The sequence below is a fragment of the Podarcis erhardii genome (assembly GCF_964252035.2).
Source record: "Podarcis erhardii genome assembly, chromosome: 4".
In the NCBI taxonomy this organism is placed as follows: domain Eukaryota; kingdom Metazoa; phylum Chordata; class Lepidosauria; order Squamata; family Lacertidae; genus Podarcis; species Podarcis erhardii.
This window is the reverse complement of record NC_138508.1, coordinates 20,393,429-20,420,805: the sequence shown is the minus strand read 5'-3', so window position 1 is coordinate 20,420,805 and position 27,377 is coordinate 20,393,429. Positions and strand designations below refer to the sequence as shown.

Below are 27,377 nucleotides of genomic sequence, written 5' to 3'. Positions count from 1 at the left end.
CCATCAGAGTACCTTGTCCATATGGAACAAGAACTACACACACAAACAACGTCAATGAGACCTCTCTGCAATAGGTTTCACAGCCATGCTTTACAACTTACTTGTAACACTCAGGATTATATAGCAAAAGCAAACCCTGAAAAGATATACTACAAATTAGGGATGGGGAGGAATCTGTTCTCGTTTTTGCACTGGGCGAACCCAATGTGATGCTTCCAAACTTGCTTGCGGACTGGAAGACAACTCTCCGATTACGCCCTTCTACGGATTGCAATTCATGGCACGCAAAAAACATACAAAACTATAAATTTCACATAAGGGATAAAGTACAAAATGCATAGTTTTGTGGGGGAATGCATTGAAAAGCATGTATTTTATGTAAAGAAGTACATGCAAACAAATGTACAATTTAAATGTGAGCTTATTTGTGCATCCTTTTCCAAAAATACGTGCAAAAGGTGAACCTATAATCAAGCACCAGATAGGCAGCTTGGTCTAACCCTACTATAATTCCTTGAAGAGCTCCAGCAGTGGTTCTTGGGAACTATTTTCAGCCACGCTATTCCTCCTCATCAGTAATGTGCAAAAACCTCCCTACTACAGCCACAGGGATTTCCAGCTTACCAGAAAGTTAACACTGCATATTCAGGGCATTTCTCTGCACAAGTAGATATGTAATTTTCCCAAAGCAGGATTTTCTAAGTGAGTAAGTTTGGATTCTCAAATGGCAACACGTCAGTCCCTCCTCAAAGTGCTGACTGGTCTGTTGTTTCGCCATCTGCCAGATTCTTACTCAGAAAACCAGACTATAAAAACACCCTAATAACTAATTGTGAAACAATTCTCTCTCTCGCTGTTCTCTGTTGCTTCGTCCCGCTCCCCAAACACACGCAAATCCAGGATCGATATTTAGAAACTTGTTGGTTTATTCAAACCATGTACCGGTACTTTGGAAACAGCAACTTCTGGGGAGATCAATTGTATCCTTACTGATAATTTACACAAAGACATTGTGGCACAGCCGACTTTTTACCACAAAATTACAACACCTAATGAAGACAGCAGAGAAATCGGTGCTCCACTAGATTTAAAGGCCCAAGATAAAGCCGCAAAATCAAAATGTGGTCGATATTGTGGAATACCATTAAAGGTTGGGCAGAAGAATAGGACTAACTTTGGCAGGTGCCTAAAATCATGCCAAGCACACAAACAAAAATAAAACTATACCAACAAAAAGAAATGTGGCCAAGTTAGATAATTTGGGTAGTGCCATGGGAAAGGCCCTTTCTCCAATTGCTACTTGCCCAAAGGTAAGGTCACCCGAAGAATTTGTCTGATGTACGGTGGTACCTGGGTTTTCGAGCATCTCAGAAGCCAATGTTTTGGTTTTTGAACACCGAAAACCCGGAAGTAAATGCTTTTTGGAAGCTAAATCATTTCCGCTGTGTTTTTCTCAATTTTCTCAATTGAAATTGCTGACCGCTCTTTGCACCTTGGTTGTCAAACGTTTCGGAAGTCGAATTGACAACCGAGGTAACACTGCCAAGGAGGTTCATGGGGTTTCAGGCATGGTTGACTTGGGTTTAGTATGCCTTCCATTCCTCTTCTATACCAAAGGGTGTGTGTGGATTACTCAAAAGCTGCAATAAAAGCTCTCTACTACACCACAGAAATGAATGAATACAGAAATGAATGCTGTGTTTCCCGTAGAACACAGATTTAAAATGACAGAGATTATTAAATTTGATACCGTAGAAAAATAAGTTGGCACGTTCTGGTACCTCCATCAAGATCTGGAACTCAGCAAACACAAGAGATCCCAAAATGCTAATGTCACAAGAGGAGGTTTTGGTTTATGAGGTCATCTTAACAAGGAAAAACACACAAGCATTCCCAGGCACCCAAATGCTGGCTCTCAAAAATTACTAAGAAAAGCCTGTAATAAGTACCTTATGTTGTTGGTCACTGATTCCCCACCCCGCTCCCCGATTCCAGCCTTTCCACAAGCGGTACAAGCCAAATCTTCATGCAGTGCGTACGTCAGGAATTCATAGAAAAGGGGAACTGTGGTCACAATGGTTTCTCCTTGTGAGGTCGACGTGCAAGGTGAACAAACACATGTAATTGCATTTTTATTTTTATTTTTTTTAGAAATGTTAACAGCCTGACGTAAACAAAATACAAACATGGGTTGGGTTTTCTTTTTCAGCAAGTCAATAGAAGCAGAATAGCATCACAGGGAAGTGTTTCAGGATATAATGGCTGACTAGATAAATAGAAGGGGAAGAAATGGAGGCAGCGAGAGATTTTACTTTCTTGGGCTCCATGATCCCTGCAGATGGTGACAGCAGCCACAAAATTAAAAGACGCCTGCTCCTTGGGAGAAAAGCAATGACAAACCTAGACAGCATCTTAAAAAGCAGAGACATCACCTTGCCAACAAAGGTCCGTATAGTTAAAGTTATGGTTTCCCCAGTAGTGATGTATGGAAGTGAGAGCTGGACCATAAAGAAGGCTGATCGCCAAAGAATTGATGCTTTTGAATTATGGTGCTGGAGGAGACTCTTGAGAGTCCCATGGACTGCAAGAAGATCAAACCTATCCATTCTGAAGGAAATCAGCCCTGAGTGCTCACTGGAAGGACAGATCCTGAAGCTGAGGCTCCAATACTTTGGCCACCTCATGAGAAGAGAAGACTCCCTGGAAAAGACCCTGATGTTGGGAAAGATGGAGGGCACAAGGAGAAGGGGACGACAGAGGACGAGATGGTTGGATAGTGTTCTCGAAGCTAGCCACATGAGTTTGACCAAACTGCAGGAGGCAGTGGAAGACAGGAGTGCCTGGCGTGCTCTAGTCCATGGGATCACGAAGAGTCGGACACGACTAAACGATAACAACAACAACAGATACAATTAGGGAAGAGGAGTGCCTCTTGTACGGGACATGTCATGCTTCTTCTGGGGTAGGTTGCCTACCTTTGATCCCAAGTCTCCGCTGCCTTGCAGGATATCTTTGAGAGAAGAAAAGGCTAAGGAGCAAACCCTCCAGAAATCCACAGTCCCTAAGAAGGTTGGATGGTGCCTTGTATGCCTCCTTCTAGCAATTCCTGCAGCCAGGCTGGTGCCAAACGTATTGCTCCGTTTTCCTTTGGACCACATCAGGTCGAGCGATGTCGAGCGAGGTCAAGCAATGGGTCTTGTTATCTGGGCAGCCCAGGACCTCCAAACACACTGCCTATGCTTGCGCCCCAGGGAGGTCCCTTTGGTGCTGCTAATGCAACCATCTGATTTCACCCCTGGAAGGGCACTCCATTGTCTCTCGAGACAGATGGATGCCCACAATATATGATCCTATGTTAGAACAGATTGGAGACTGTGGTCCGCTTCACCCTGCCTTTAGGTACCATGGCCATAGCTACACCTATCTTGGTCCTGGTAAGGCAACTGATTTTTGTAAATTGCTCTGAGAGCTCTTTTACCTAACGCATAGAATATACCGTATTTTTCACTCCATAAGACGCACTTTTTTCCTCTTAAAAACTAAGGGGAAATGTCTGTGCGTCTTATGGAGCGAATGTGTGGTCCCTGGGGCTGGGGGGGGGGGGAACCTGGGCTTCCCCCGCCAGCCCCGCAAGCTCCGGGAGCGGCGGCAAGGCTGTGCGCAACCGTGCCGCTGCTCCCCGACCTGCTTTGGGGGCTGGGGTTGGGGGGAGCTCGGGCTTCCCCCGCCCCAACCCTGCGGCTAAAAACGAAGCCAAGACAGTGAGTGGGATCCATCCGGTTCGCTGTCTTGGCTTATGCCAAAGCTGCGCGCAGCCTCTCACGTCTGGAGAGGTTGTGCACGGCTAAAGAGGAAGCCAAGACAGCCAGTGGGATGAATCTCACTCACTGTCTTGGCTTCTTTGCTCTTTGGGGCGGGGGGGGGGACACCCGGGCTTACCCTGACAGCCCCAGAAGCTCTGGGAGAAGCGGACAGGCTCTTTGGGGCTGGGGGGGGAAATAAGATTATTTTTATTGATTTACCCCCCTAAAAACTAGGTGTGCCCTATGGTCCAGTGCGCCTTATGGAGCGAAAAATACTGTAAATGCTTTAATGAGATATTACAGATGCAACAGCAACACCACCCCCAATTTCTAGGCTCAGATTAAAAAAAGCCAATGGTTGCATGCAATGCTAAATCAAGGGTGTGATGGTCATTCAGCCTAAGGGCAGGATCCATAACTGGTCCAGACTCTGTAGAAGACACCCAATGATTCAAATTTCAAGCCAGGAGGAGGGACAGACTTATCTCTGACCGTAACACTATATTTCCACAGCATTAAGATCAGGACAAAGCTCTGCTTGGAGACAGGCTAATAGAGAAATGATTTTGTATTCATGGTCCCTCTACATTGAGCAGCACTGACCCACAAAAAAAGCTGTTTGGGGGGTTAAGGAGAAAGAAGAGAAAGAATCCAAGCGTAACTGTTGTGTTGGAAGAAAGTAATTGAAAGTTGTATTTTAAAATATCGTTTTCATGAATGAACATGTCCAGGCACCCAGCCAAAATCAGCGTAGCTGTTTGTAATGGTACCATGCCTGGGAGCCCTTAAAACTTAAGAGACTACTGTGCAGTCCTCGATTCAGGAGAGTCAGAACACAGATTCACACTATGCACGCCATAAAAACATCCTGAGAAAAGGGGCACAATTATTTTAAAATGTACAGTGGTACATGCGCTTCAGGTTACATACGCTTCAGGTTACAGACTCTAACCCAGAAATATTACCTCAGGTTAAGAACTTTGCTTCAGGACAAGAACATAAATCATGCTCTGGAGGCGCAGCGGCAGCAGGAGGCCCATTAGCTAAAGTGGTGCTTCAGGTTAAGAACAGTTTCAAGTTAAGAACGGACCTCCAGAACGAATTAGGTACTTAACCTGAGGTACCACTGTAATACAAATGGGTGGCCAAGCAGTTGCTTAAAGACTGCATCTGGCTCCTACATGATTTTTTACCTGGCCCCTCGCAACCCTAAATTTTGCCCACAGCTTCACTCATAGCAGGGGAAGAAGAAAATTGGTGTACACACACACACACACTTTTTAAAGGGAATACAGGAGTCCCACACTAACATTATAGCACTTTAGAATTTTGCATGTGGTGGCCTGGCTCTGTCAGAATATGTATATAACTATCAAACTCCTACTACTAGAAGATGCCACTGGCATTGTGGTGCCAAATCTCTCATGACTGGGGGGGGGGGGTTAAGTCTGTGCTTCCTAGAGCAAGATTCCAACCCTTCAGAGCAAATCAGGAATGAGCACAGAGGTTTGCAGCGGGGAGGCAAATTTCCACTGCACAAGCAGAAATCCTTGTGATAGTGGATCCATTTAGCAGGATACCTGCAGTTTCTTAGTTACAAATCAGAAATCCTCAATTGGATTCTCACCTTTGTATGGATTTGCTGGGCGACCTTAGGTGAGCTGTTACTATTGTCGCACTTATTAGTTGCTTTTTTTTTTTTTACAAAAGGTAAACTCAAAGTGACTTCCTTTAATTAAAGCCAGCATAAAACAAAGCAAAATAAAAGCTAAAAACCATTTATGTATATAAAATATGGTCTAAGACATCCTACGCACTAAAAGGAGGCAGCACTATTTAAAACTCTGCAAGTCAAAGGCCAAAATCCTGGCTGAAAAGAAACGGTTTTGCCTGGCACTAAAAGTAGGCAATGATAGTACCAGGAAGGCCTCCCTTACGAGAGTGTTCCATAAGTGGGGAGCCACCACTAAAAAGGCCTGTTCTCTGGTTGCCGCCCGTCACACCTCCCTCAGAGAGGGCACATGGAGAAGGAAGTCTGGGTTGGTTGCACTTCAGCTCTGACATACCTTCCAGGATCTAAGAACATCAAAGGCATCCCTGGTGGACCAGTCTACACGACCTATTTAGTTCAGCAACAGAAAGTTGTCTATGGTAAACTGCTTTGGGGAATTGTTGCAGTTGTCACAATCAAGCAGTGTATAAATTTTATGAAAATAATAATAATAATAATAATAATAATAATAATAATAATAATAATAATTATTATTATTATTATTATTATTTATACCCCACCCTCCTCAGCCAAGACCAGGCTCAGGGCGGCTAACACCAAATATAAAAACAACTGATTGAAATACAGCTTAAAAAGCAAGATTAAAATACAACATTAAAACATTAAAATGCAGCCTCATTTCAGTAATAAAGAAAAATAAATAAACCCAAAAGCAATAGTCCTCTCCTACTATTTCCCCCTATTCAGGCATGGCCAAACTCGGCCCTCCAGATGTTTTGGGACTGCAATTCCCATCATCCCCGACCACTGGTCCTGTTAGCTAGGGATGATGGGAGTTGTAGTCCCAAAACATCTGGAGGGCAAAGTTTGGCCATACCTGCCCTATGTATTCAGAAACATGCTGTCTCTGATCCTGTAGGTAGTATGCAGGCTAGTAGCCATTATTGCATAAGCCAGGCTTCCTCAAACTTGGCCCTCCAGATGTTTTGAGACTACAATTCCCACCATCCCTGACCAATGGTCCCGCTAGCTAGGGATCATGGGAGTTATAGCTAAATTACATGAGCACTTGAAAGCACAACATGAGTGCTGAGCATCACCAACTTCTTACATTTTGGGGGAAATTAAGTGCCTCGTTCCCGACAGGGTGTGACGCGCTCATCGTTTCAGAAGACAGCTTCGAGGGAAAGGACAAGAAACGGATTGCTTTCATAAATGAGAAAAGGCAAGTGGCTTTGCCGTTTGAAATCCCATGCTACAATCAGTTTGCACTTTGGCTGAACCCAGCCTGGTAATATTATCTATCCCGTTCCCACAGAGGATGTGTTTCGAGAGAGAGAGAGAGAGAGAGAGAGAGTGCACCAAGCTGTGTAGTGCAACTTTAAAATAATAATAATAATAATAATAATAATAATAATAATAATAATAATAATAATAATAATTTCATGGCAGTTTTGAAAGCTATGCAAGTTGTGTTGTGTTCTGCCACCTCAGTGAAAGGTTTTATTAAGTGAAGTGGAAATAGTAAAACCCTGAAGGGCATTATGCCCTACAATCAATACTATTTGCGTGTTCAGACCCAGACCCCCCCCCCCAAATAAATTCACACGTGACTCAAATTTTGGTTTTGGGCAGAATTTAGGCCACAACTTGATTGATTACAGAAAGTGACTGGTTGCATAGGCTCTGGTTCGACTAGCTCCCTGCCATGCAGGTAGCGCTGACCCAGGGCACCAGCATAGGTCAGCCAAGGGTGAACATCTGGATAAGCGGAAAGCCGGGAACGGGCTAACTCCGCCTCCCTAATGTCCCCCTGGACTCAGGCATGGCCATAACCCCCTCTCAGGGGTTGACCAAACAATCGAGTCCCTGGATTCCTTTAACAGAATACCCTTCACATAGGGATGGCGAGAGCGTTCTCCCATCCCTATCACCTGACCCAGAGCCTATCCGCAACCTTACAAGTTGTGACGATTTGCTACGCGGCAGGCGAAACGCCAATGGCAACAGCCAAACAGCCAAGTGGGGGAAATTCCTGCCATGCCCCTGTCCCAACAACAGATGACATACGACGGCATAGCGGGGTCAAGCGCAAAGCCCTAAAAGTAGGGAGAGGTGGGCGGGTGTTCCGAATGCATGTGCCAAAAGAGGAAGCTCTGGGTCACGTGCATGGGCATAAATAGGTCCCTTGAACCGTTTCCCATTGTGTCCCATTGGCCAGATTGCACCCAGCTTTGAGGGACCTACCAATCGGGTGTTGTGGCTGTCCAAATGTACCCACCTACAACACAGGGTGTCGGTTTTCCAGGTCTCACCACAATACATGCCCTCTTTAAGGGAGGACCCGATTTACAATATCTTTGCCGATAGAGGGTTGTGAGGGGTTCCACACAGGAAAATGAAAGCGCACATTTCAGACTGAAGATCAAAGTTTCCCGTTGCGTTCTGTTGTGCTCTCTTTGTAACGGGTTGGATTAAATCATAGCATCTCAGTGGTCAGAAACAAAGGAGACAGAGGGGGCTTTTTAAAAACCTACACGGGAGTTGGCAAAAATACAAGAGATGTACATCAAAAGCTTCTTGAGTGATAGGGCTGAAAATCAAGGTAATGCCGACAGAGGAAAAACAGAAAACAAATGATGGAAGGGCACAGCAACACTACACAATCTGTGTTAATTTAAATCTGGGGCCTTTCACAACCTCAAGAATATGTTAGACCTCACAAGGGGGCATTTGAGGTGTTCAAATTCGTATAGTGGTTAGTACTCTGCGTTGTGGCTACAGCAACCTCGGTTCAAATCCAAGTCATGGCAAAAGTTTTATAGGGACGCGGGTGGCGCTGTGAGTTAAACCACAGAGTCTAGGACTTGCCGATCAGAAGGTCGGTGGTTTGAATCCCCGCGACGGGGTGAGCTCTGTTGCTCGGTCCCTGCTCCTGCCAACCTAGCAGTTTGAAAGGACATCAAAGGGCAAGTAGATAAATAGGTACCGCTCTGGCAGGAAGGTAAACGGCGTTTCCGTGCGCTGCTCTGGTTCGCCAGAAGCGGCTTAGTCATGCTGGCCACCTGACCCGGAAGCTGTAGGCCGGCTCTCTTGGCTAGTAAAGCGAGATGAGTGCCGCAACCCCAGAGTCGGCCACGACTGGACCTAATGGTCAGGGGTCCCTTTACCTTTACCTAAAGAAACAAGGGTTTGAATGGGACCCTGCCTGGCTCAACATTCCAGGTGTTCCCCACTACTGTATTTGCCTCCCGCTATGCTAGCCATAAGGAGGCCCAAGTTATTAATTGCTGTGTAGGGAAAAAGGCAGTGGAAGTAGCTGGCACTTCAGATGCCCTGGCAGAACATTTATTTTATTTTATTTATTAAATTTATATACCACACTTCATCCAGAGATCTCAGAGCTGTTCACAACATAAAAAATATAGTATATAAAAACACAAAATACATGATAAAAAAACAAAGAGGGGGACACAAACAAATAACTCCCCCTCCTACAAACACGCTTAAAACGGGCGTAAGATGTCAATCAGCCCAAGGCCTGCTTGAAGAGGAACGTTTTTGCCTGGTGCATAATGAAGGTGCCAGCCAAACCTCTCTGGGGAAAGCATTCCACAGACAGGGAGCCACTGCAGAGAAGGCCCCGTTCTCATGTTGCCAACCTCCGGTCCTCTTGTGGAGGAGGCACACTCTCCTTCCTGATTTGCCCCATCTACATGCCTGTGAAAACCACATACTCTCTTGACGTACACAAAGGGAAGAGAGAGTGAAGCTTGTTTTGCTAGAAAGCTCCTCCTGGTTGTTCATTTGCTCTGAATTGGACGCAGAAACCTCCCGAGTCTTGAAACCAAAGTACAACACCACTACGTGTGACCAACCCACCAAGTTCCCATGATCTGTGCATTTCTCGCTCCAATAATATTCATCCTGAAACGGAACTCGCAGTTCAGCCTGGAATGGAATGTTTCGTGTCACTGTTAAAACAGTGGTTAAAAATAAAAGCTTCTTAGACGGGAACGGTTTTGGAGAAATTTGCACTTGGAGAAAGAGCAGCCAAACACTTAAGTGTATCGTATGACGCTAGCATACCTGGTTCACTTTCTACCGTGACCCCAGGATAAGCCAGTCAATTCCTGCACAAGCACCAGGGAGACGAGAAGAGCTCCCCAAAGGGTGCCTCAAACAAAGCCTATTCTTGTTCCCATCGAGTCAACAGCAGCTCTGATCTGGATTTCAATCTCTTGGATTAAGAACACATGAAATTGGCTATCAGATCTCTTTAGCCTGCTGCTAATCATGAAACGCAATAAACAGAAACGAAGGCAGCATGGAAGCTCATAGAACGTGGCAACACAGATGTTCTCTAAATTCCACCCAACCCAACTAGAAAGAGGATGGGGGTCAGTTCACTGCTCAACATAACATGCCACTATTTGGCTATATTATATCCAGAGCTCCATGAAATCAGTCATCACCTTCATATAGGGAAGGTCCATTGTTCTGCGGGAGACCATCTCCTTTCCATGCAGAAGGTCCCAGGGTCAATTCCTGGCATCTCCTGGTGGGACTGTGTTCGTCTGCAAGGAGGTGCTTTCCTACTTAACTGGGGTCCATCGTGGATGCTTCCAAACAGGCATTTACTGTGATGAGATAGATATTCTTCGTGCATGTAGGGTTTCTTTCTTTCTTTTTTTGTAGTGTCCTCATAGAATTGTAGAGTTGGAAGGGACCCTAAGGGTAATCTCGTTCCAACCCCCAGCAATGGCATCAAAAAGGCAGGCTGTATTCTCCACCCACCCACCCACCCACCCACCCACCCACCCACCCACCCACCCACCATACCCTTACCCATTTAATCTGGACTTGCCCTTTCCAGGAAAAATCCTTTTCTTTTTAAGGTAGCAACTTACTGCCAACAACTCAATGGACAGAGCCGAGGGCTTGCCGATCAGAAGGTCGGCGGTTCAAATCCCCGTGACGGGGTGAGCCCCCATTGCTTGGTCTCTGCTCCTGCCAACCTAGCATTTCGAAAGCACAAAGTGCAAGAAGATAAATAGGTACCGCTCCAGCGGGAAGGTAAATGGCATTTCCGTGCGCTTCTCTGGTTTGCCAGAAGCGGCTTAGTCTTGCTGGCCACATGACCCGGAAGCTGTACGCTGGCTCCCTCAGCCAATAAAGCAAGATGTGCGCCGCAACCCCAGAGTCGGTCACGACTGGACCCAATGGTCAGAGGTCCCGTTACTGTTTAACAACATTAAGCCCTCATATGAAAGCACCTTAAAACTGAGCACATTGTCTTCGATGCTACCATCTCCACACACTTGCTCCCAGTGCTTTTTTTTTTATAAAAATGTTTAGGGGTACTCTCATTTTGACTCAAGAGAAACCATTTTGGGGATAGCAATGGAACTGACAATTCACTGTGCTATTCAATGGAACTGACGATTCACCGTGCTAGAGAAGAATTTAGTTTCTTCTCCCGTTAAGATTCACAAAACGTTTAGGGGTATGCATACCCCTGCGTCCCCCCAGAAAAAAAGCACTGCTTGCTCCCATCCAGCAAACACTACACAGATTTAGCTGCACAAGTGTCTTTTTATTGAGGGCAGATCTGCTGTTTTAATGTTCTAATTGCAGGCTTCCTCAACCTCGGCCCTCCAGATGTTTTGAGACTACAATTCCCATCATCCCTGACCACTGGTCCTGCTAGCTAGGGATCATGGGAGTTGTAGGCCAAAAACATCTGGAGGGCTGAGATTGAGGAGGTCTGTTCTAATGCTCACTACATACTGGGCAGAGCAGGAGATATGGTACACCTAGCGTCCAATCCCATCTATGGCACCTGGTTTCAAATTGAACTCATGCTCGATTTTAATTTGCACTTTTTTGCACAATCTGTATTTTTTTTGTATTGTTCGGAAACCGCTCAGGGCCTCATTGCGAACAGTAGATTCAAAATCCCGTAAATAAAACAAAACAGTCCCACAGTGATCCCTGGGCAGTTCAGGCTTTTGCACTAGAAAGCCTTGCTCCAGGTGCAACATGCATGGCCTAAGCATCTGAGTAAGGGAGGAAAGGAAAGAAGGAAATTCCTCTACTGCTGCCTGGCAAGGACACTCTCTTTGCAAATGTGTACAGTGTGTTTTCTCCTCTCTGGGGCATCAACCTGAGGAACTAGGATAATACCCACCTAGAAACAACCTTAATAGCGGAGTAAACTCACCAGGGCTTTAGCTATTCAAGATCTAAGCAGTTATGACGGCCATATAATGGAATGCACTTCCTAGAGAGCTTTGTATCAGCTCCTACTCCAGTTTTCTTCCACCAAGCACATCAAAGCTTTGATTAAGGGTGGACTGAGTCCTGCTGCTTTTAAGATCACATTTGCTCCCGCCTCATTTGTTCTACGTAACTAATTCTGAGGTTGTTTTCCATCCTTTGCCACCTTGACAGGTGAGTTTAGAAATGCAATTCAAGTACCATATTTTTCCATGCGTAAGACGCCCCTATTTTTTGTAACCCAAAATTAAGAAATTAAGTTGTTTCAACAGCCCACCCGCCCACTTGCCGCAGCCACTAATCGCCTGCCCGCCTTGCCACAGCCACCTGCCCAATTGCCGCAGCCATAGCCAATCACCAGCAGGCCTTGCCGCAGCCACCAATCATGCGCCCAATCACAGCTGCCAATCTCCTGCTTGCTGCTACATTAATCACACGTCCCCTCTCTGCATTCATTATGCATGTATAAGACAACACCCAATTTTTGCTTTTTCTTTTTTTTAGCAAAAAGCATTGTCTTATACACAGAAAAATACGGTAAATGAAGGGAGGAATACAGCCTTGCCACAAAATGCATGAACTACTGACTTCTGTCATAAGTCAGAGTGAGGTAGAGATGGAGACAAGAGAAGAAAACCTCTGGACAGCAGGTTTGGCCATGGCAAAGAAACTGGGGTTCATTTTCCTGCCTGCCTCTGCTCTGCTGCCCTGCTAGCTGCTTCCCAAATCGGTGTCTGTTTGTTTTTAATTTAAAATGTTTATAACCCACCTTTCTGTGGAATCATGGCAACAGTAGTTTGGAGAGGATGCTAAGAAGTCTTCCCTCTCCACCAAGATTTAAGAGTTCTCTAGAGAAAGAGAGTGACTATTAAACAATCTTGATTCAATCCATCTACCGTATTTTTCGTCCCATAGGACGCTCCATTCCATAGGACGCACCTAGTTTTTTGGGGGGGGAAATAAAGGAAAAAAAATTTTCCTTTATTTCGCCCCCAAAACCAGGTCAGGGAACAGCGGGATGGCGGCGCTGAGGATATCTGCCCGGTGCGAGGAGTGCTCTGCTTCAGGGTGCCTCACGCGCCGGGTGGCAGGCTGCTATCTGCAGTGCGGGGAGCCCTGCGGGAACTCCCGCAGGGCTCCCCACGCTGTGGATGTCTGCCTAGCGCGAGGAGCGCTCTGCTTCAGGGCGCCCTGCGCGCCGGGCGGCAGGCTGCTATCCACAGCCTAAGGAGCCCTGCGGGAACTCCCGCGGGCTCCCCAGGCATTCTGATAGCTTCCTGAAGCCTGGAGAGCGAGAGGGGTCGGTGCGCACCAACCCCTCTCGCTCTCCAAGCTTCAGCAAAAGCCTGTATTCACCCCATAGGACGCACACAGATTTCCCCTTCATTTTTGGAGGGGGAAAAGTGCATCCTATAGGGCGAAAAATACGGTATATATATTTGTAGATATGTCCCCAAGGGCTTATTCTGGCCTTCCCCACCCCCATCTTAATGCTTTTCATCTTCCTTGAGCTTCAGATAAATGGAAGGCTGATGGGAGAAAAAAGGAAGAACTATTTATAAGCTGCTCTCCAAGATAAATTACTTTGTGCATCTTCAAGAAGAGCCTTGAAATCTATACAGAGGATCACCAGACCAAGCAGGGGAACAGGATCATCAGATAGGCAGGGACACAGCAGCACCAGAAAACGTGTTGCCCTGAAAAGAAGGAAAACGAAACTCTACAGATAGTGAAGAAAAGTGAAGTGTGGCAGCTCCAGCTCTATTAATCTTCTGTAAGTAAGAACAACAGTGTTTTGTGTAGCTCTCGGTTTCAGAAATATAAAAAGATACATGGTTCTCTCTTCTCCTACTCTGCGGTGTTCTAGACAAAAACTCCTGGGCACCCGAGTTTGTTTTGAATGCCATTTTTCATTGGCTACTAAAAAACGGACTGTGAGGTATTCTTTATTTCTGGCTGTGAATGACTACGATGGGAGCATTACCGAGGCATCTCCATCTATCACGAGTGCTCTCCTGAATGCGCACAAAAATTACTCATCTAAATCTAATGCTACAATAGCAGTCCGCTCTGCCGGCAAAAACATCCATCCACTTTTCCAAGAGAGCATTAAGGTGGCTCGCATGGCAATGTTTCACACAAGACACCAACTCTTATACACAAATTAGAAGCACCCAGCATGCTCCTGTACTTGTATATGAAAACTGAAAAACAAACCCTAATATATCTAAGGATGGTACCATGATCTGCTGTCTACAGCTATTTAGCAAGCCCCCAAACCACATGGCGCAGTACTTTGCCGTTTCAGACAGAAGCATGTTTGAAGGCTTCCCAGTTTTTAAAACGAGGCCTATCTGAACATGCAGCAAATTTGAAAAGAACTTGGATCCACTTTTATCTCCAGATCTTTTGTCCCATTAGCTGCAGGCAACAGATATTGGGAGAACCACTGTTTTAAAGTCAAATGACTGCTTGCAAGGCGTTGAAGAATTGTAAGGTAAAGGTAAAGGGATCCCTGACAATTAGGTCCAGTCGTGACCGTCTCTGGGGTTGCGGCGCTCATCTCGCTTTATTGGCCGAGGGAGCCGGCGTACAGCTTCCGGGTCATGTGGCCAGCATGACTAAGCCGCTTCTGGAGAACCAGAACAGCACACGGAAACACCGTTTACCTTCTCGCCGGAGCGGTACCTATTTATCTACTTGCACTTTGACGTGTTTTCGAACTGCTAGGTTGGCAGGAGCTGGGACCGAGCAATGGGAGCTCACCCTGTCGCGGGGATTTGAACCACCGACCTTCTGATCAGCAAGTCCTAGGCTCTGTGGTTTAACCCACAGCACCACCCGCGTCCCTGAAGAATTGTATCCAGACCTAAATTCATTGTACATCTCTGACACGTACAACAGAGAACCAGCGTGGTACAGTTGTTAGGGTGTCAGGCTACAGAGATGCGATTTCCAATTCTCACAAAGCTTACCAGGTAACTTTTGGACTTGCAGTCCAACCTGCCTCACAGGCTTACCAGGTAACTTTTGGACTTGCAGTCCAACCTGCCTCACAGGCTTGAAGCATAAAAAGGTGGGCGAATTGTGAAAATACATCCTGGATTTTGCAGGAGAATGCTGAGCTAACAGTGATCACCATCGCAAGAAGCGTAGTTTGCATTTTTCCTTCCCTGCAGCCTAACAAGCATCCTTGACAAAGAAGTTGGGGGTGGGTGGAGAGGACGATCTGAACTTTTGCTTTGGTGTTCCGATGGCTTTATATTGGAGATAAGACTTTTTATTATATTTTCTTCATGCAAGTCAAAGTTAAAATGTGCTCTCACTTAAAAGGTCACTGCAAGCACCTCGCTAAGGTTAATAGATTCCCCATTTAAAATTTCACGTTTCAATGCCATTACCATAAAAGGAAAACTATGAGCTGAAAGAATGCTGGATATTTAAGGAGTCTGATAGTTCACTATATATGTATATAGCTTCAGACTTTAATGTTCTTCCTGGACTTTGAAAATAATTACTCCCTTGTTTGAAAGCTTTCCTGTTAAACTTTAGCTTGTAATAGACTTCAGAAGCAACAGAGGAATGGTGACCAGCGCCTGCCAGGTTTTAGTACTATAGAATCATGGTGAAGTGGGCTGCTTGAACAAAAGAAACCTTTATCACACAACTAGTTATGATGCATAGGGACATGGGTGGTGCTGTGGTCTAAACCACTGAGCCTCTTGAGCTTGCAAATCAGAAGGTCGGCGGTTCGAATCCCCGCAATGCAGTGAGTTCCCGTTGCTCTGTCCCAGCTCCTGCCAACCTAGCAGTTCGAAAGCATGCCAGTGCAAGTACCGCTGTGGCGGGAAGGTAAACAGCGTTTCCGTGTGCTCTGGTTTCCGTCACAGTGTTCCGTTGTGCCAGAAGCTGTTTAGTCATGCTGGCCACATGACCCGGAAAGCTGTCTGTAGACAAACGCCGGCTCCCTCGGCCTAAAAGTGAGATGAGCGCCACAACCACACAGTCACCTTTGACTAGACTTAACTGTCTAGGGGTCCTTTACCTTTACCTTTTACCTATGATGCATACATGGCAGGTTAGCAACTGGAGGCCCTTGGGCCAAATCTGGCCCACGGAAGGGTGCTAGTCTCAACCACTAAGAGCTTGGTTCAGCTGCAATTTCAAGAATAAAACTGGGTAGCAGAAGGAGAATTTGGCATGCTGCCATCAGCACTTTGGGAAAAGGGTGGGATAAAAGTGTGATAAATAGAATGTCGACCCCGCCCCCCGCTGACAACCCAAGAGAAGAATATGATGACAGTGGCGGCGGCGGCAGCTGGCAGAGATGTGGTTCACTAGGGAAGAGCTGAAACTGAGTATTAGAGCAGGTGCTTTGCATGCCAAAGGTTCCACATTCAATCCCCAGCATCCTCACATAAGCGCTGGGCTAAATCCCTGCCTGAAAGCCTCAAGAGCTGTCAGTCACTGTAGCTGATACTGAACCTACCCAACTTAAGATGAACTTATAATGTCTGGTTCCAATAGATTTTTCAAATGCTTAACTCAGTCCTTCAGATAAGTTCATGAAGATACCAACAAAAGGTAAGTTCGGTGTTATTCACAATACGGAGAGATGCTAGTGGAATTGTAGGTAGATGTTAATGAAGTTGTAGACAGGGTGCTGGCTTTTTGCACCTGTTTCACCCTGGCAGTCCAAGTAATCAAGAGGCCGCTGTTCGCCCCCAATGGGGCCCTTTTATTGGGGCTTGCAGGTAGCACACTCCCAAGATAGTTTTCCGGGCTTCTTCAGTGGTCTAATCTCAAAGTCTTGATTCTATATTGTTATTCAATCTTATAGAGAATACTCTTTCTTGGCTTAAGATTAAGAGACTGATTAGGAAGCCGCTTGCAAAAGTTAGGTTGAGAATCTGGGCCATCACCTGTCACCTATTCTCTTTCCCAGAAGTAATCTTCAGCAAGGATGCACACTTATGGTTGAAGTCTAGAAAACAGGATCAAATGTATGTGGTCTGAAGACGGAACACTAGCCACACAAATTCTCGGTGTAGGCAGTGGCACTAGCACCAGGAGGAAGAATCTCAGAATCATAGAACTGTAGAGTTGGAAGGGCCCTGAGGTCACTAGTCCAATCCCTTGCAATGCAGGAACATGCAGCTGTCCCATATGGGGATCAAACTGGAACCTTGGCCTTATCCGCTCCAGGTGATAACCAACTGAGCCATTTTATAAGAAGACAAGCAGCTACATAGTTCTGCGCCCTAAGCTGCAGCTGAGCATCATTTCAGAAAAGAAAAGAAATCTAAAAGTCTGGAATTTGAAAGAGAACTTGAATTTAAGTCTTGAAATGTACATTTTGTTTTATTTTGTATTTAGCGTTTAGGGCGCAACTTTCCCCAAAGCCTACCTTTCCAGATATCTTCATACTCTAGTAGAATATTAATAAAGTGGCTGTTGTAAGCAAGTTCTCTTCAGTTCAATATTTTATTGAGTGCATTTCTAACCCTGCCTTCCCCAGAGGAAGCGAGTGGTGTTCTGTCCAGGCCCAAACCAAACCTAGGCCTGCTTGCTTTTGCAAGTTTGTTGCGTCACGGACCATGTCCTAAATAGCAGCTCAGCAACCATCTCTTGTATGCATCTGGGATGAACAGACCACACTTTGGCATTCAAGGGCACCCACTATGGTAGAAGGCATGCTAAGGTCAACGTTGCAAAATGTGCAGAACTCCCAATAATGCATTCATCTGGGGTTTGTCAGGAAGCAGTGAAAACAACAACAACAACAACAACCCAGATTCTTGCGTGCTGAGATTTCCATAAACATGAATGAAAAACAGGAGCTTTTCCAGGAGAAGAAAAACACTGAAGGAACAGACTTACCAAGCGTCTCCTCTCCTCTTCTACCGCAATCAATAACCGGGCAAACTCCTTCAGTGACTGGGCTATGAGAGAAGAGGGCAGGGATTGGAAACAACAAGGCAGAATGAATTAATTTTCTATTGCAAAGCCATTGCTAGTCTTCATGCAAGGAGTAAGTGGCGCTTATGAATTCTTAAGGTTCCCCCTTGAGGTAGGGGAACGGCAGCAGTGAAACTGGATTAGATTTGTCACGCAGGACTATCCTCAAGAACCCTTTCTTAATCTACAGTGCAAGCCCCCGACCTCTCCAGAGGGAACGAATCCATCACAAATGGAAGCCTCCAGGAAGAGGCCCAGAAATCAGAAGTCAAATGCTCAACACTTCAAAAACCTGTTTCGGGAGGATAAGATTGTCCTCTGTACAGTGTGAGGAGACCTTCCTTGCAAATGGTATACATGTTAAGTCTCGCCCTGGGAATGCCATAAAAAATCAAAAACAAAAAAAGCCACAGTTTCCCTGTAGGGAGAATTCAAATTTTAAGCCTACATTTCTTCTTGTGTGAAAGGCAGGCATTCTTGGTCCTTGCCTGCGTGGTTTAGAGCAGGGGGACAGCTACTTGTTACAGCAGCCTTGGCCAACCTAGTATGCTCCAGATGGGTTTTTTTAACAGAATCATAGATTGTAGGGTTTGAAGGGACCCTGAGGATCATCTAGTCCAACCCTCTGCAATGCAGGAACAGGCAGCTGTCCCATACAGGGGTCAAACCTGCAACCTTGCCATTATCATTGCCATGCTCTAAGCAACTGAGCACGACAGAAGCTCTGCAAATTAGATCTCCTCCTTGTTGCAGATTAGAATATTTTTGATTAAAGAGAGGAGACAGAATATACAGTGGTACCTCAGGTTAAGTACTTAATTCGTTCCGGAGGTCCGTTCTTAACCTGAAACTGTTCTTAACCTGAAGCACCACTTTAGCTAATGGGGCCTCCTGCTGCTGCTGTGCCGCCGAAGCACGATTTCTGTTCTCATCCTGAAGCAAAGTTCTTAACCTGAAGCATTATTTCTGGGTTAGCGGAGTCTGTAACCTGAAGTGTATGTAACCTGAAGCATATGTAACCTGAGGTAACACTGTAAATTGGGAGAAGATGGATTTTGAAAGGTTGGTTCAAATGACCATGCTCTAAGCAACTGAGCTATCCAGCTCCCATCAACCCTGGCTAACATGCTCATTGCTGGAGCTGATGGGAGTTGTTGTCCCAAGCACAAGGAGGACACCAGGTTGATAACGGCTACAATACAGAATATCTGCCATCCATACAGTGGTAGGGAGGTGAACAACTCCCTAGGTACCATTTTCAGCATTCTTCCTATACGTAACTCAAGTGATATGTACACCAGCAAAAATGGTACCAAGCGAGAGAAGACTCCTTGCCAAATGCTCCTGCCTGAATTTATTTGATTACTGCAAAGAAATAGCATCTAAGGAGAAGGAGGCGGTTTCCGTCTCCTCGGCGGATATATTCTGGCCAAGAAAATATCATTTATATTCATTCTCTGAAGTGCGCAATCATCTGTTTTTCTAATCAGGAGCACTGGAGGATAAGGCCACATTCCATTCAGTGGTAGGCTGGCAACCTGCAGGAGTCGAGCATGAAGGATGGAAAACAACACGCAAAACAGAATGACACATAAACCCAAGGTTGATTAAGTATCTCGATTAAGCACTTTGCCTTGCTATTGTTGTTTCAAGAGCCTGTTGTTAGTTTGAGAGTGCCTAAAATCTACTAGGCACCCTAGTGAAACAAAAACAGAGGGCAATTCCAGCCCATTGGCACACAACATAAATTAGACAAAATAAGACACTGCAAGAAAATTAGGGGGTCGGGGTCGGGATAGGAATGGCATGTCCGTTTCCTGGGTCAATTAAAGTAGAAATACAAACAGCAGACCGTCAGGGGGAAAAGAGGTTTCATGGGAAATTAAAAGAAAAAAGAAAGCGTAAGAGCGAAATGAACAAGCATAAAAACAGCAAGCAATGAAAAAGCTGGACCTCCAGATATTTCTGAACCACAACTCCCTCAGCCCTGACCAATGGCCATGCTTGCTATGGCTGATGGGAGTTGTAGTTCTGCAACATCTGCCCTACCGTTTATTATAACTATGTCCAAGTATGTGCAATCAAAATAATTACATTCTTACCCTGCCTATCATTCCGCCTTCCTCTATATCCAGGCATAGGCAAACTTGGCCCTCCAGATGTCTTGGGACTACAACTCCCATCATTCCTAGCTAACAGGACCAGTGGTCAAGGATGATGGGAGTTGTAGTCTCAAAAGATATGGAGGGCTGAGTTTGCCTATGCCATATCTGTTCTTGGACCGGCACCATGTACACAGGTGGTGTTGTATACTAAATTCTAGAGCACGCACAAACCCATGAAACAGATGGCTTGAAGAGTCTGATAGCATTTGCCTCAGGTTCTGGATGCTTGCTAAAGCCAGATTCTAGGTGTAAGGACCACTTTGATCTTTGGGAAAGGGCAGCATCTCACATGTTCTGTGTGTGAAAAGCTCCAAGGTTCAATTCCTGGCATCTGCAGGTAGAGCTGGGAACAACTGTCCGAAATCTTGGGAGAGCTTCTGTAAGCAGGCTATATTAAATCAGATGGACCAATTGGCTGACTTCTCTACGTAGAACTGAGATGGCTCAATTGGTAGAGCATGAGACTCTTCATCTCCAGGTCGTGGGTTCGAGCCCCACATTGGGCAAAAGATTCCTGCTTTCCTGCAGATTCCTGGACTACATGACCCTTGTGGTCCCTTCCAACTCTACAATTCTGTCATTCTATAAAGCAGCTTAATAGGCTCCTAACTTGCAAATCCATGGGATTGCAGCATGAGTGGCTTTTTCTTAATGTTGCACTACAAGAAGAGAAAGAACCAAACAGAAATCTGCCTCTTATCCCATAACAGATATACCGTACTTTTTGGTGTATAAGACGAGATTTTTAAAATTAAAAATAAAGGTTTAAAATTGGGGGTTGTCTTATATACGGATAGTGCATGGGGAGGGGGGAGAGACAGGCAATTGGTGGCAGCCGCAAGCAGAAGACTGTCAGCGGCGTTTGGGCGGGTGATTGTTGGCTGCGGCAATTGGGCAGGCGATTTTCGGCTGCTTGCGGCATCTTTGGCCATGCGTGCGATTGTCAGCGGCTGTCAGGCGGGTGAGTGATTGTCGACAATCTCCCCCCTCCGCAAAGAAAGCTCAACAACTCTGGGCAATTCCCCCCCATTTCCTTAATTGGGAGTCCCCAAAAATAGGGGTCGTCTTATACATGGGGGCGTGTTACACCCGGAAAAGTACAGTAATCCTGAAGCATACAAAGAAATCGGAACAACGCCCCTGTTAGGAAAGGTTAGAATGTTTGGGAGGAGGGGAAAGGAAATTTAAGAGAAGTGGAGAAATAGAGAGACCGCTCCCTTCTCTTATTAATACAAGAATCTGGGGTCAGATGAAGCTCACTGGTGGGTCCAGCAAAACGTGTTCTCCCTAGCAGAGAGCACGTGTTGCGGTGGGGTATACAAGCCACCCCATTGTTGCTGGGCGGATTTATGGAGGGACCCAGGCAGTGAATTGGTTAATTGGGTCGCTGGGGAGAACTGCTTGTTACCAATTTTGAAGGAGGGGTCAGAGGTTTTAAATACTGGTCGCCAAACTTTGAGTGTTCTCTTGCCTGCTTGCACCGGATCACCCGCCCACCATCCCTGTATTGGGGGGGTTGTTCGCTTGACCTTGTTATGCCTGTCATGGGGTCTCCTGCTTTGAGGCAGGGGCCTGGTAGGAATTTGTCCATTTGGCTGATTGGCTGGTGCCATTTGGTTTTGCCTGCTGCATAGCAAATCATCACAACTTGTAAGGTTGGCGGTTAGGCATTGGTTCAAATTGGTTGGTGGAGGGGTAAGTGCCTACCCCTCCAATGGTGGTGCGGAAAGAGAGTTCCGTTAAAGGAATCCAGGGGCTTGCCATTCTTTTCGTCCTTGTCCCTGGCATTGGAGACTTGGGCCGTGCAAGCCACCAGGAGCATGAGGGGAGAAGTGAGGGACTGAGGCCCAGCTTCATTTTCTCCCCAAAATTTGTTTCCCGCACTGGCTTTCGCTGGGATCCAGAAGTCAGTTCTGTCCCCTGGGCAAGGACAGATAGTCTGAACCAATGCCTAAGCAACCACTCACTTGGGTGTATTTAAATAAAGTTGTGGCCAAAATCGTGCCAAAAACCCAAAGCAAAATTGATGTGTGATGTGTGATGTGTGAGTGTGAGTTATTGGAGGGTGGCTTGGGAACCTTGACATTCAACAGGAAGCACTTCTTAACTCAGCGGATAGTAAAACTAGTTATGGAATTTGCTGGAAGATACGGTGGTGGCAACTACCTGATGCTGCTTTAAAGGTGGGGTTAGACCATTTCATGTAGGAAGGAAGCTATCAGTGGCTACTAGTCATAATGAGAATCATCTGCCACCAGGACTGGAAGCACACCTCTGAATACTGGGGAACAACTACAGGAGAGGTCTCCTGTCTTCATGTTCTGCTAACATTCTTCCCAGGTCCATCTGCTTGGCTACTGGGCAAAACAAGGTGCTGGCCTACACAGACCTTTGATTAGACCAAAGAGGCCTTTAAATAGTGTGACTGCACAGCCAAAGGGTTTTAATCATGCTCCTCCATCATGCAACATCTCAATTCAGCCACAAACCAATATGCTATTCTTGTAATACCAACCAGTTTGCACCCTCACGTATTGAGGAAACATATGAATTTCTAAATCGAAAACCAGCAGATTTATCTGAACTGCTTGTTTTATTGGCAATTTAAAATCAAAAATTTTGGTCCAGAGTCTCCTAGCTTGGCTAGACCCAGGACCTACATTCAATCCTGAGCTACAATATCAGAACCTCTTAGAATTTACTTTTTGTGCCCCAAATTCTCCTCCTGTCTTCAAGGATGACCACATACAGTGGTACCTCGGGATTACAGATGCTTCAGGTTACAGACTCTGCTAACCCAGAAATAGTACCTCGGGTTAAGAACTTTGCTTCAGGATGGGAACAGAAATCACTCAGCAGCAGCGGGAGGTCCCATTAGCTAAAGTGGCACCTCAGGTTAAGAACAGTTACAGGTTAAGAACGGACCTCCGGAACAAATTAAGTTCTTAACCCGAGGTACCACTGTACAAAGGAGGGCAGGTCTCCTGTGTTTTTGTAGTTATACAGTGGTACCTCAGGTTAAGTTCTTAATTCGTTCTGGAGGTCCGTTCTTAACCTGAAACTGTTCTTAACCTGAAGCACCATTTTAGCTAATGGGGCCTCCCGCTGCCGCCGCACCGCCAGAGCACGATTTCAGTTCTCATTCTGAAGCAAAGTTCTTAACCTGAAGCACTATTTCTGGGTTAGCAGAGTCTGTAACCTGAAGCGTATGTAACCTGAAGCATATGTAACCCGAGGTACCACTGTACAGAAGAGGGAATTTTGGAAAGTGCACCTTGTTCTGCATGGATGAGACCATGAGACTTCACAAAGTATTTTGCATCTGCTATAAATAAAGGGACTCTGTCAACGTTCCTACCTGACCCCCATTTATCTCTGCCTTTTATGCTATTTATCTCTGCCTTTTATGCTATGATTCAAGTCCTCTTGATATTTAAAAAATCCATCCACTCTGGTATGGAAAGGGTCAAGGGAACAAAGGCAGGTTTTATCAGGAAAATAAACATTACAGGAGCTCAACGTATTTCTGGGAAGACTCTTTGGGAACAACATTTAATTTCTGAATAAAATATGGAACAAATGCTATGATGTGGGAGTCTGATGAACACAACAAGGGGGAAAATTGAGGGTAAATGAAAACAAGATAAAATGGTAAGTCAGAAAACAGAAACGGGGAGGAAAGGTTTCTGAAATTTATGCAGTAAATATTTGGACAGGTTGGCTTTTTTGCTTTCCAAAACGGGGGTGGAGGAATGAGAGAGAGAAAGAGAGAGAGAGACAGACAGACAGACAGACAGACAGACAGACAGACCGAACTTGCATGAACTTCTACATTGTGTTGCAACACTGGTGATTTAGAAAACAGCTCCTCTTATACTTTGCAAGCATAACCACTTATTCTTTACCAGCAATTATTTTGCATTTTACGCAGGAACACTGCATCTAAATGTTATCGAGGGACCATTAGGGAAAGGAGTGCCTCTAAGACTCGGGTGTTCAAATGGTCCCAGCAGCTTAAGTCAGGTCCGTATGTGTTAAGTTTCAGACTGCTTACTACAATGGATGCTTTGATGGTATGTCAGTCGAGACCCTCAGCTTGCCTATGTGGAAACCCCCAGGTCCACCAAGCATGCAAAACACACCCTTTTTTGATAATAAGCCACCCCCTCAGGCCCCCGGCCAATTTCCACAACTTATCCCCAGTTCTGTAATTCTGAACTTTAAACTCCACCAATGTTGAATCCTTAACCAATGTGCGAATGGTAAACATAAAGTATGGTCTAATAAATTACCCGTTGTAAAATTACAGACAGCGCCAGAATTATCATCATCATTATTATTATCAGCACTAGTAAATCTGACATTAGCTCAGATATACAATTCACGCTGGACCAACTTTTAATATTTTCAACTGGCAGGCGCCATACTCATTTGCGGTAAAGATGGTAAGGAACATATTGTTTGCATTTTCATTCATATTCAGGCAAGTACTTTGTAAAACAGTTGAGTATCTTGTAAAGTCAGCTAGACAAAATGCTTCCAGATTATATCTCTGTGGAAACAAGTTGGTTTTAACCACAGCATGATTTGGTACTCGTCATGCAAGTTGCACTTTTACTTGTGGGCGTTGCCACCAGCTTCTAGTTGGTTCCTAACCATTTATCCGGTGACACAGACTTCACGTCACCTAGGAAGATTGGAGCAACGACTGTTTGCTCTCGCTCTCTCCCTCTTCCCACCTCTACACATTTATTTCTGAGTCACAACTTTTCAAAGTTCACAAACACATTCCTAAGCAAGACATCAGACAGGTTAATCAATCTTGGGGAGCCTTGGTCAATCCTGCAGATGTAGTCACCATGTGCCATGGCCTACTTCTCAAGCTTTCCAATCCAACCTGGGCAATCCATGCTGGAGACATGAGGACCAGTCTTTGCTGTACCCTAAGAACAGTACAGTGGTACCTTGGAAGTTGAACCGAATCCATTCCAGAAGTCCGTCCAACTTCCAAAACGTTCAGAAACCAAGGCGTGGCTTCTGATTGGCTGCAGGAAGCTCCTGCTTCAATTCAGAAGCCACAGAAGTCACGCCGGATGTTCAGGTTCCAAAGAACATTCAAAAACAGAAGCAATCACTTCCAGTTTTCGACTGTTCAGGAGCCAAAACGTTCAACTCCCAAGGCGTTTGAAAACCAAAGTACAGTGGTACCTCGGGTTAAGAACTTAATTCGTTCTGGAGGTCCATTCTTAACCTGAAACTGTTCTTAACCTGAGGTACCACTTTAGCTAATGGGGCCTCCCACTGCCGCCATGTGATTTGTGTTCTCATCCTGAAGCAAAGTTCTTAACCCCAGGTACTATTTCTGGGTTAGCGGAGTCTGTTACCTGAAGCATCTGTAACCTGAAGCGTCTGTAACCCGAGGTAGGCAGATGAAGTTGGGACCTAAAGTGCAGCTCAGTATAAAGAGGTGTGGGATAGAGCTATTAATGCTATATTAATATGTGCCATTATGGTAAGACAGGGGATATGCAGGAGAAATGATTCTGAGGAGATGTGGTGGATGTTTGTAGAATTTGTACTGTTAAAACGGAAAGGGGTCACACCATCGCAAGAGGTGTTGAAATTTTGGGAGGTTGGGTAGTTACAATGGCATGGTCTCAGTGGTGGGGTGCACATTTTTATTATTTTTATTCATGATTATTACTCTGTCAAAATAAAAAAGATTTTAAAACACACACCAAAAAACCCCAAAATAAATAAAAATAAATAAAGTGCAGCTCAGCACATCTAGAGAGAACACCGGGAAGATGATTCCGAGCAACCAGTCCCTACCTTTCAGCTCAACCTACCCCACAAGCATGTTCCAAAAATATATACAGTGGTATCTCGGGTTACAGACACTTAGGGTTACAGACGCTTTAGGTTACAGACTCCACTAACCCAGAAATAGTACCTCAGGTTAAGAACATTGCTTCAGGGTGAGAACAGAAATCACATGCTGGCGGAGCAGCAGCAGCAGGAGGCCTCCATTAGCTAAAGTGGTACCTTAGGTTAAGAACAGTTTCAGGTTAAGAACGGACCTCCGGAACAAATTAAGTCCTTAACCTGAGGTACCACTGTAGAGAAAAAACAAATGTGAACTACCCTGAAACCCTTTTAGTATTGTTTTCACAGTTTTGTGCATTTGGATGAATAAAAAAGGGCTTGATATGTAAACAAAGTATATGGCAAAGCATGGTCTAGCTTCTTTTAACATTCTCTGCCGCCTCTGGAGCTGGCAAATGTTCCCCAGTTGACAGATGTTATACAAGTGGACGGCTGAGCCTGGTAACAGCACCGACTGAGTGATCGACTCAGCCACACCTGCAATATTCTTCAAAAAGGCATTTAAATCTAATAATCATAATCTTAATTACAAGAGCCATAATAATAGTGATTAAAAAAACAAACCATGGTGGGATTTATGTTTAGCCCAATCTTCAGGAACTGGTTTTTCCTCACTATAATAGGGGTGGGAATCCTTTTCCAGCCAAAGGGCTCGCTTTGTTCCCTGGTGGGCCAACTTCTGAGGCCCACATGCCTGTGGTGGGTGAGGCAACAGATGTGATCTTTGTACAGTAGCTACAGTCCAGCCACACAAAAAACAAAGAGTTTTCTACGTACACACTACAGAACACAGGCAAGGAAGATATGGTTCAGGAATAAATTATAGCAAGTAAAACAAGAAGGTGTCCAATTCTGGGCACCACAATTTTAAGAAGGGTGTTGACAAGCTAGACAACGTGTGCAGAGGAGAGCAACTAAGAGGATCAAGGGGTCTGGATATCAAGCTTTATGAGGACCAGTTTAGGGAGATGGGTATGTTTGTCTGGGAAAGAGACCGAGAGGAGATATGATGCCAACTTCAAATATCTCAAGGGCTGTCATATGGAAGGTGGAGAAACTTTGTTTTCTCCTGCTCTGGAGGAAAGGACTCAAACTAATGGCTTCGAGTTACAAGAAAGGAGATTCTGACTAAACATATGGAAAAACTTTCTGACAGTAAGAGCTGTTTGACAGTGGAGGTTATGGAATCTCCTTCCTTGGAGGTTTTTAAGTAGAGGTTGGATGGCTTGAGGCTGAGATTCCTGCATTGCAAGGTGTTGAAGTAGATGACCCTCAGGGTCCCTTGCAACTCTATGATTTTAGGATGCCATGAAAGTGGGGAATCAGGGAATGAATGGTGTGCCCTGGGGAGAGAACCAAGGGTCAGAAAGAAAGGATGGGGAGGCTACATTTGGTCCCTGGGTCTGATGTTCCCCGTCCCTAGATACAGTGGTACCTCGGGTTAAGTACTTACCGTATTTTTTGCTCTATAAGACCAGACCATAAGACGCACCTAGTTTTTGGAGGTGGAAAACAAGAAAAAAAAATATTCTGAATCTTAGAAGCCAGAACAGC

At 45.3% G+C, this 27,377-nt stretch overlaps 1 protein-coding gene across 1 annotated transcript in view; it reads right to left on the bottom strand.

The window, feature by feature from the left end:
• The window catches only part of ARHGAP42 (Rho GTPase activating protein 42), a 168,366-nt gene that overhangs the window by 88,422 nt on the left and 52,567 nt on the right, over positions 1 to 27,377 (bottom strand). Inside the window, exon 3 of the mRNA XM_081860231.1 lies at positions 17,695 to 17,756. Coding sequence (XP_081716357.1) covers positions 17,695 to 17,756 — 62 coding nt within the window. The remainder of the gene's footprint in view (positions 1 to 17,694; positions 17,757 to 27,377) is intronic.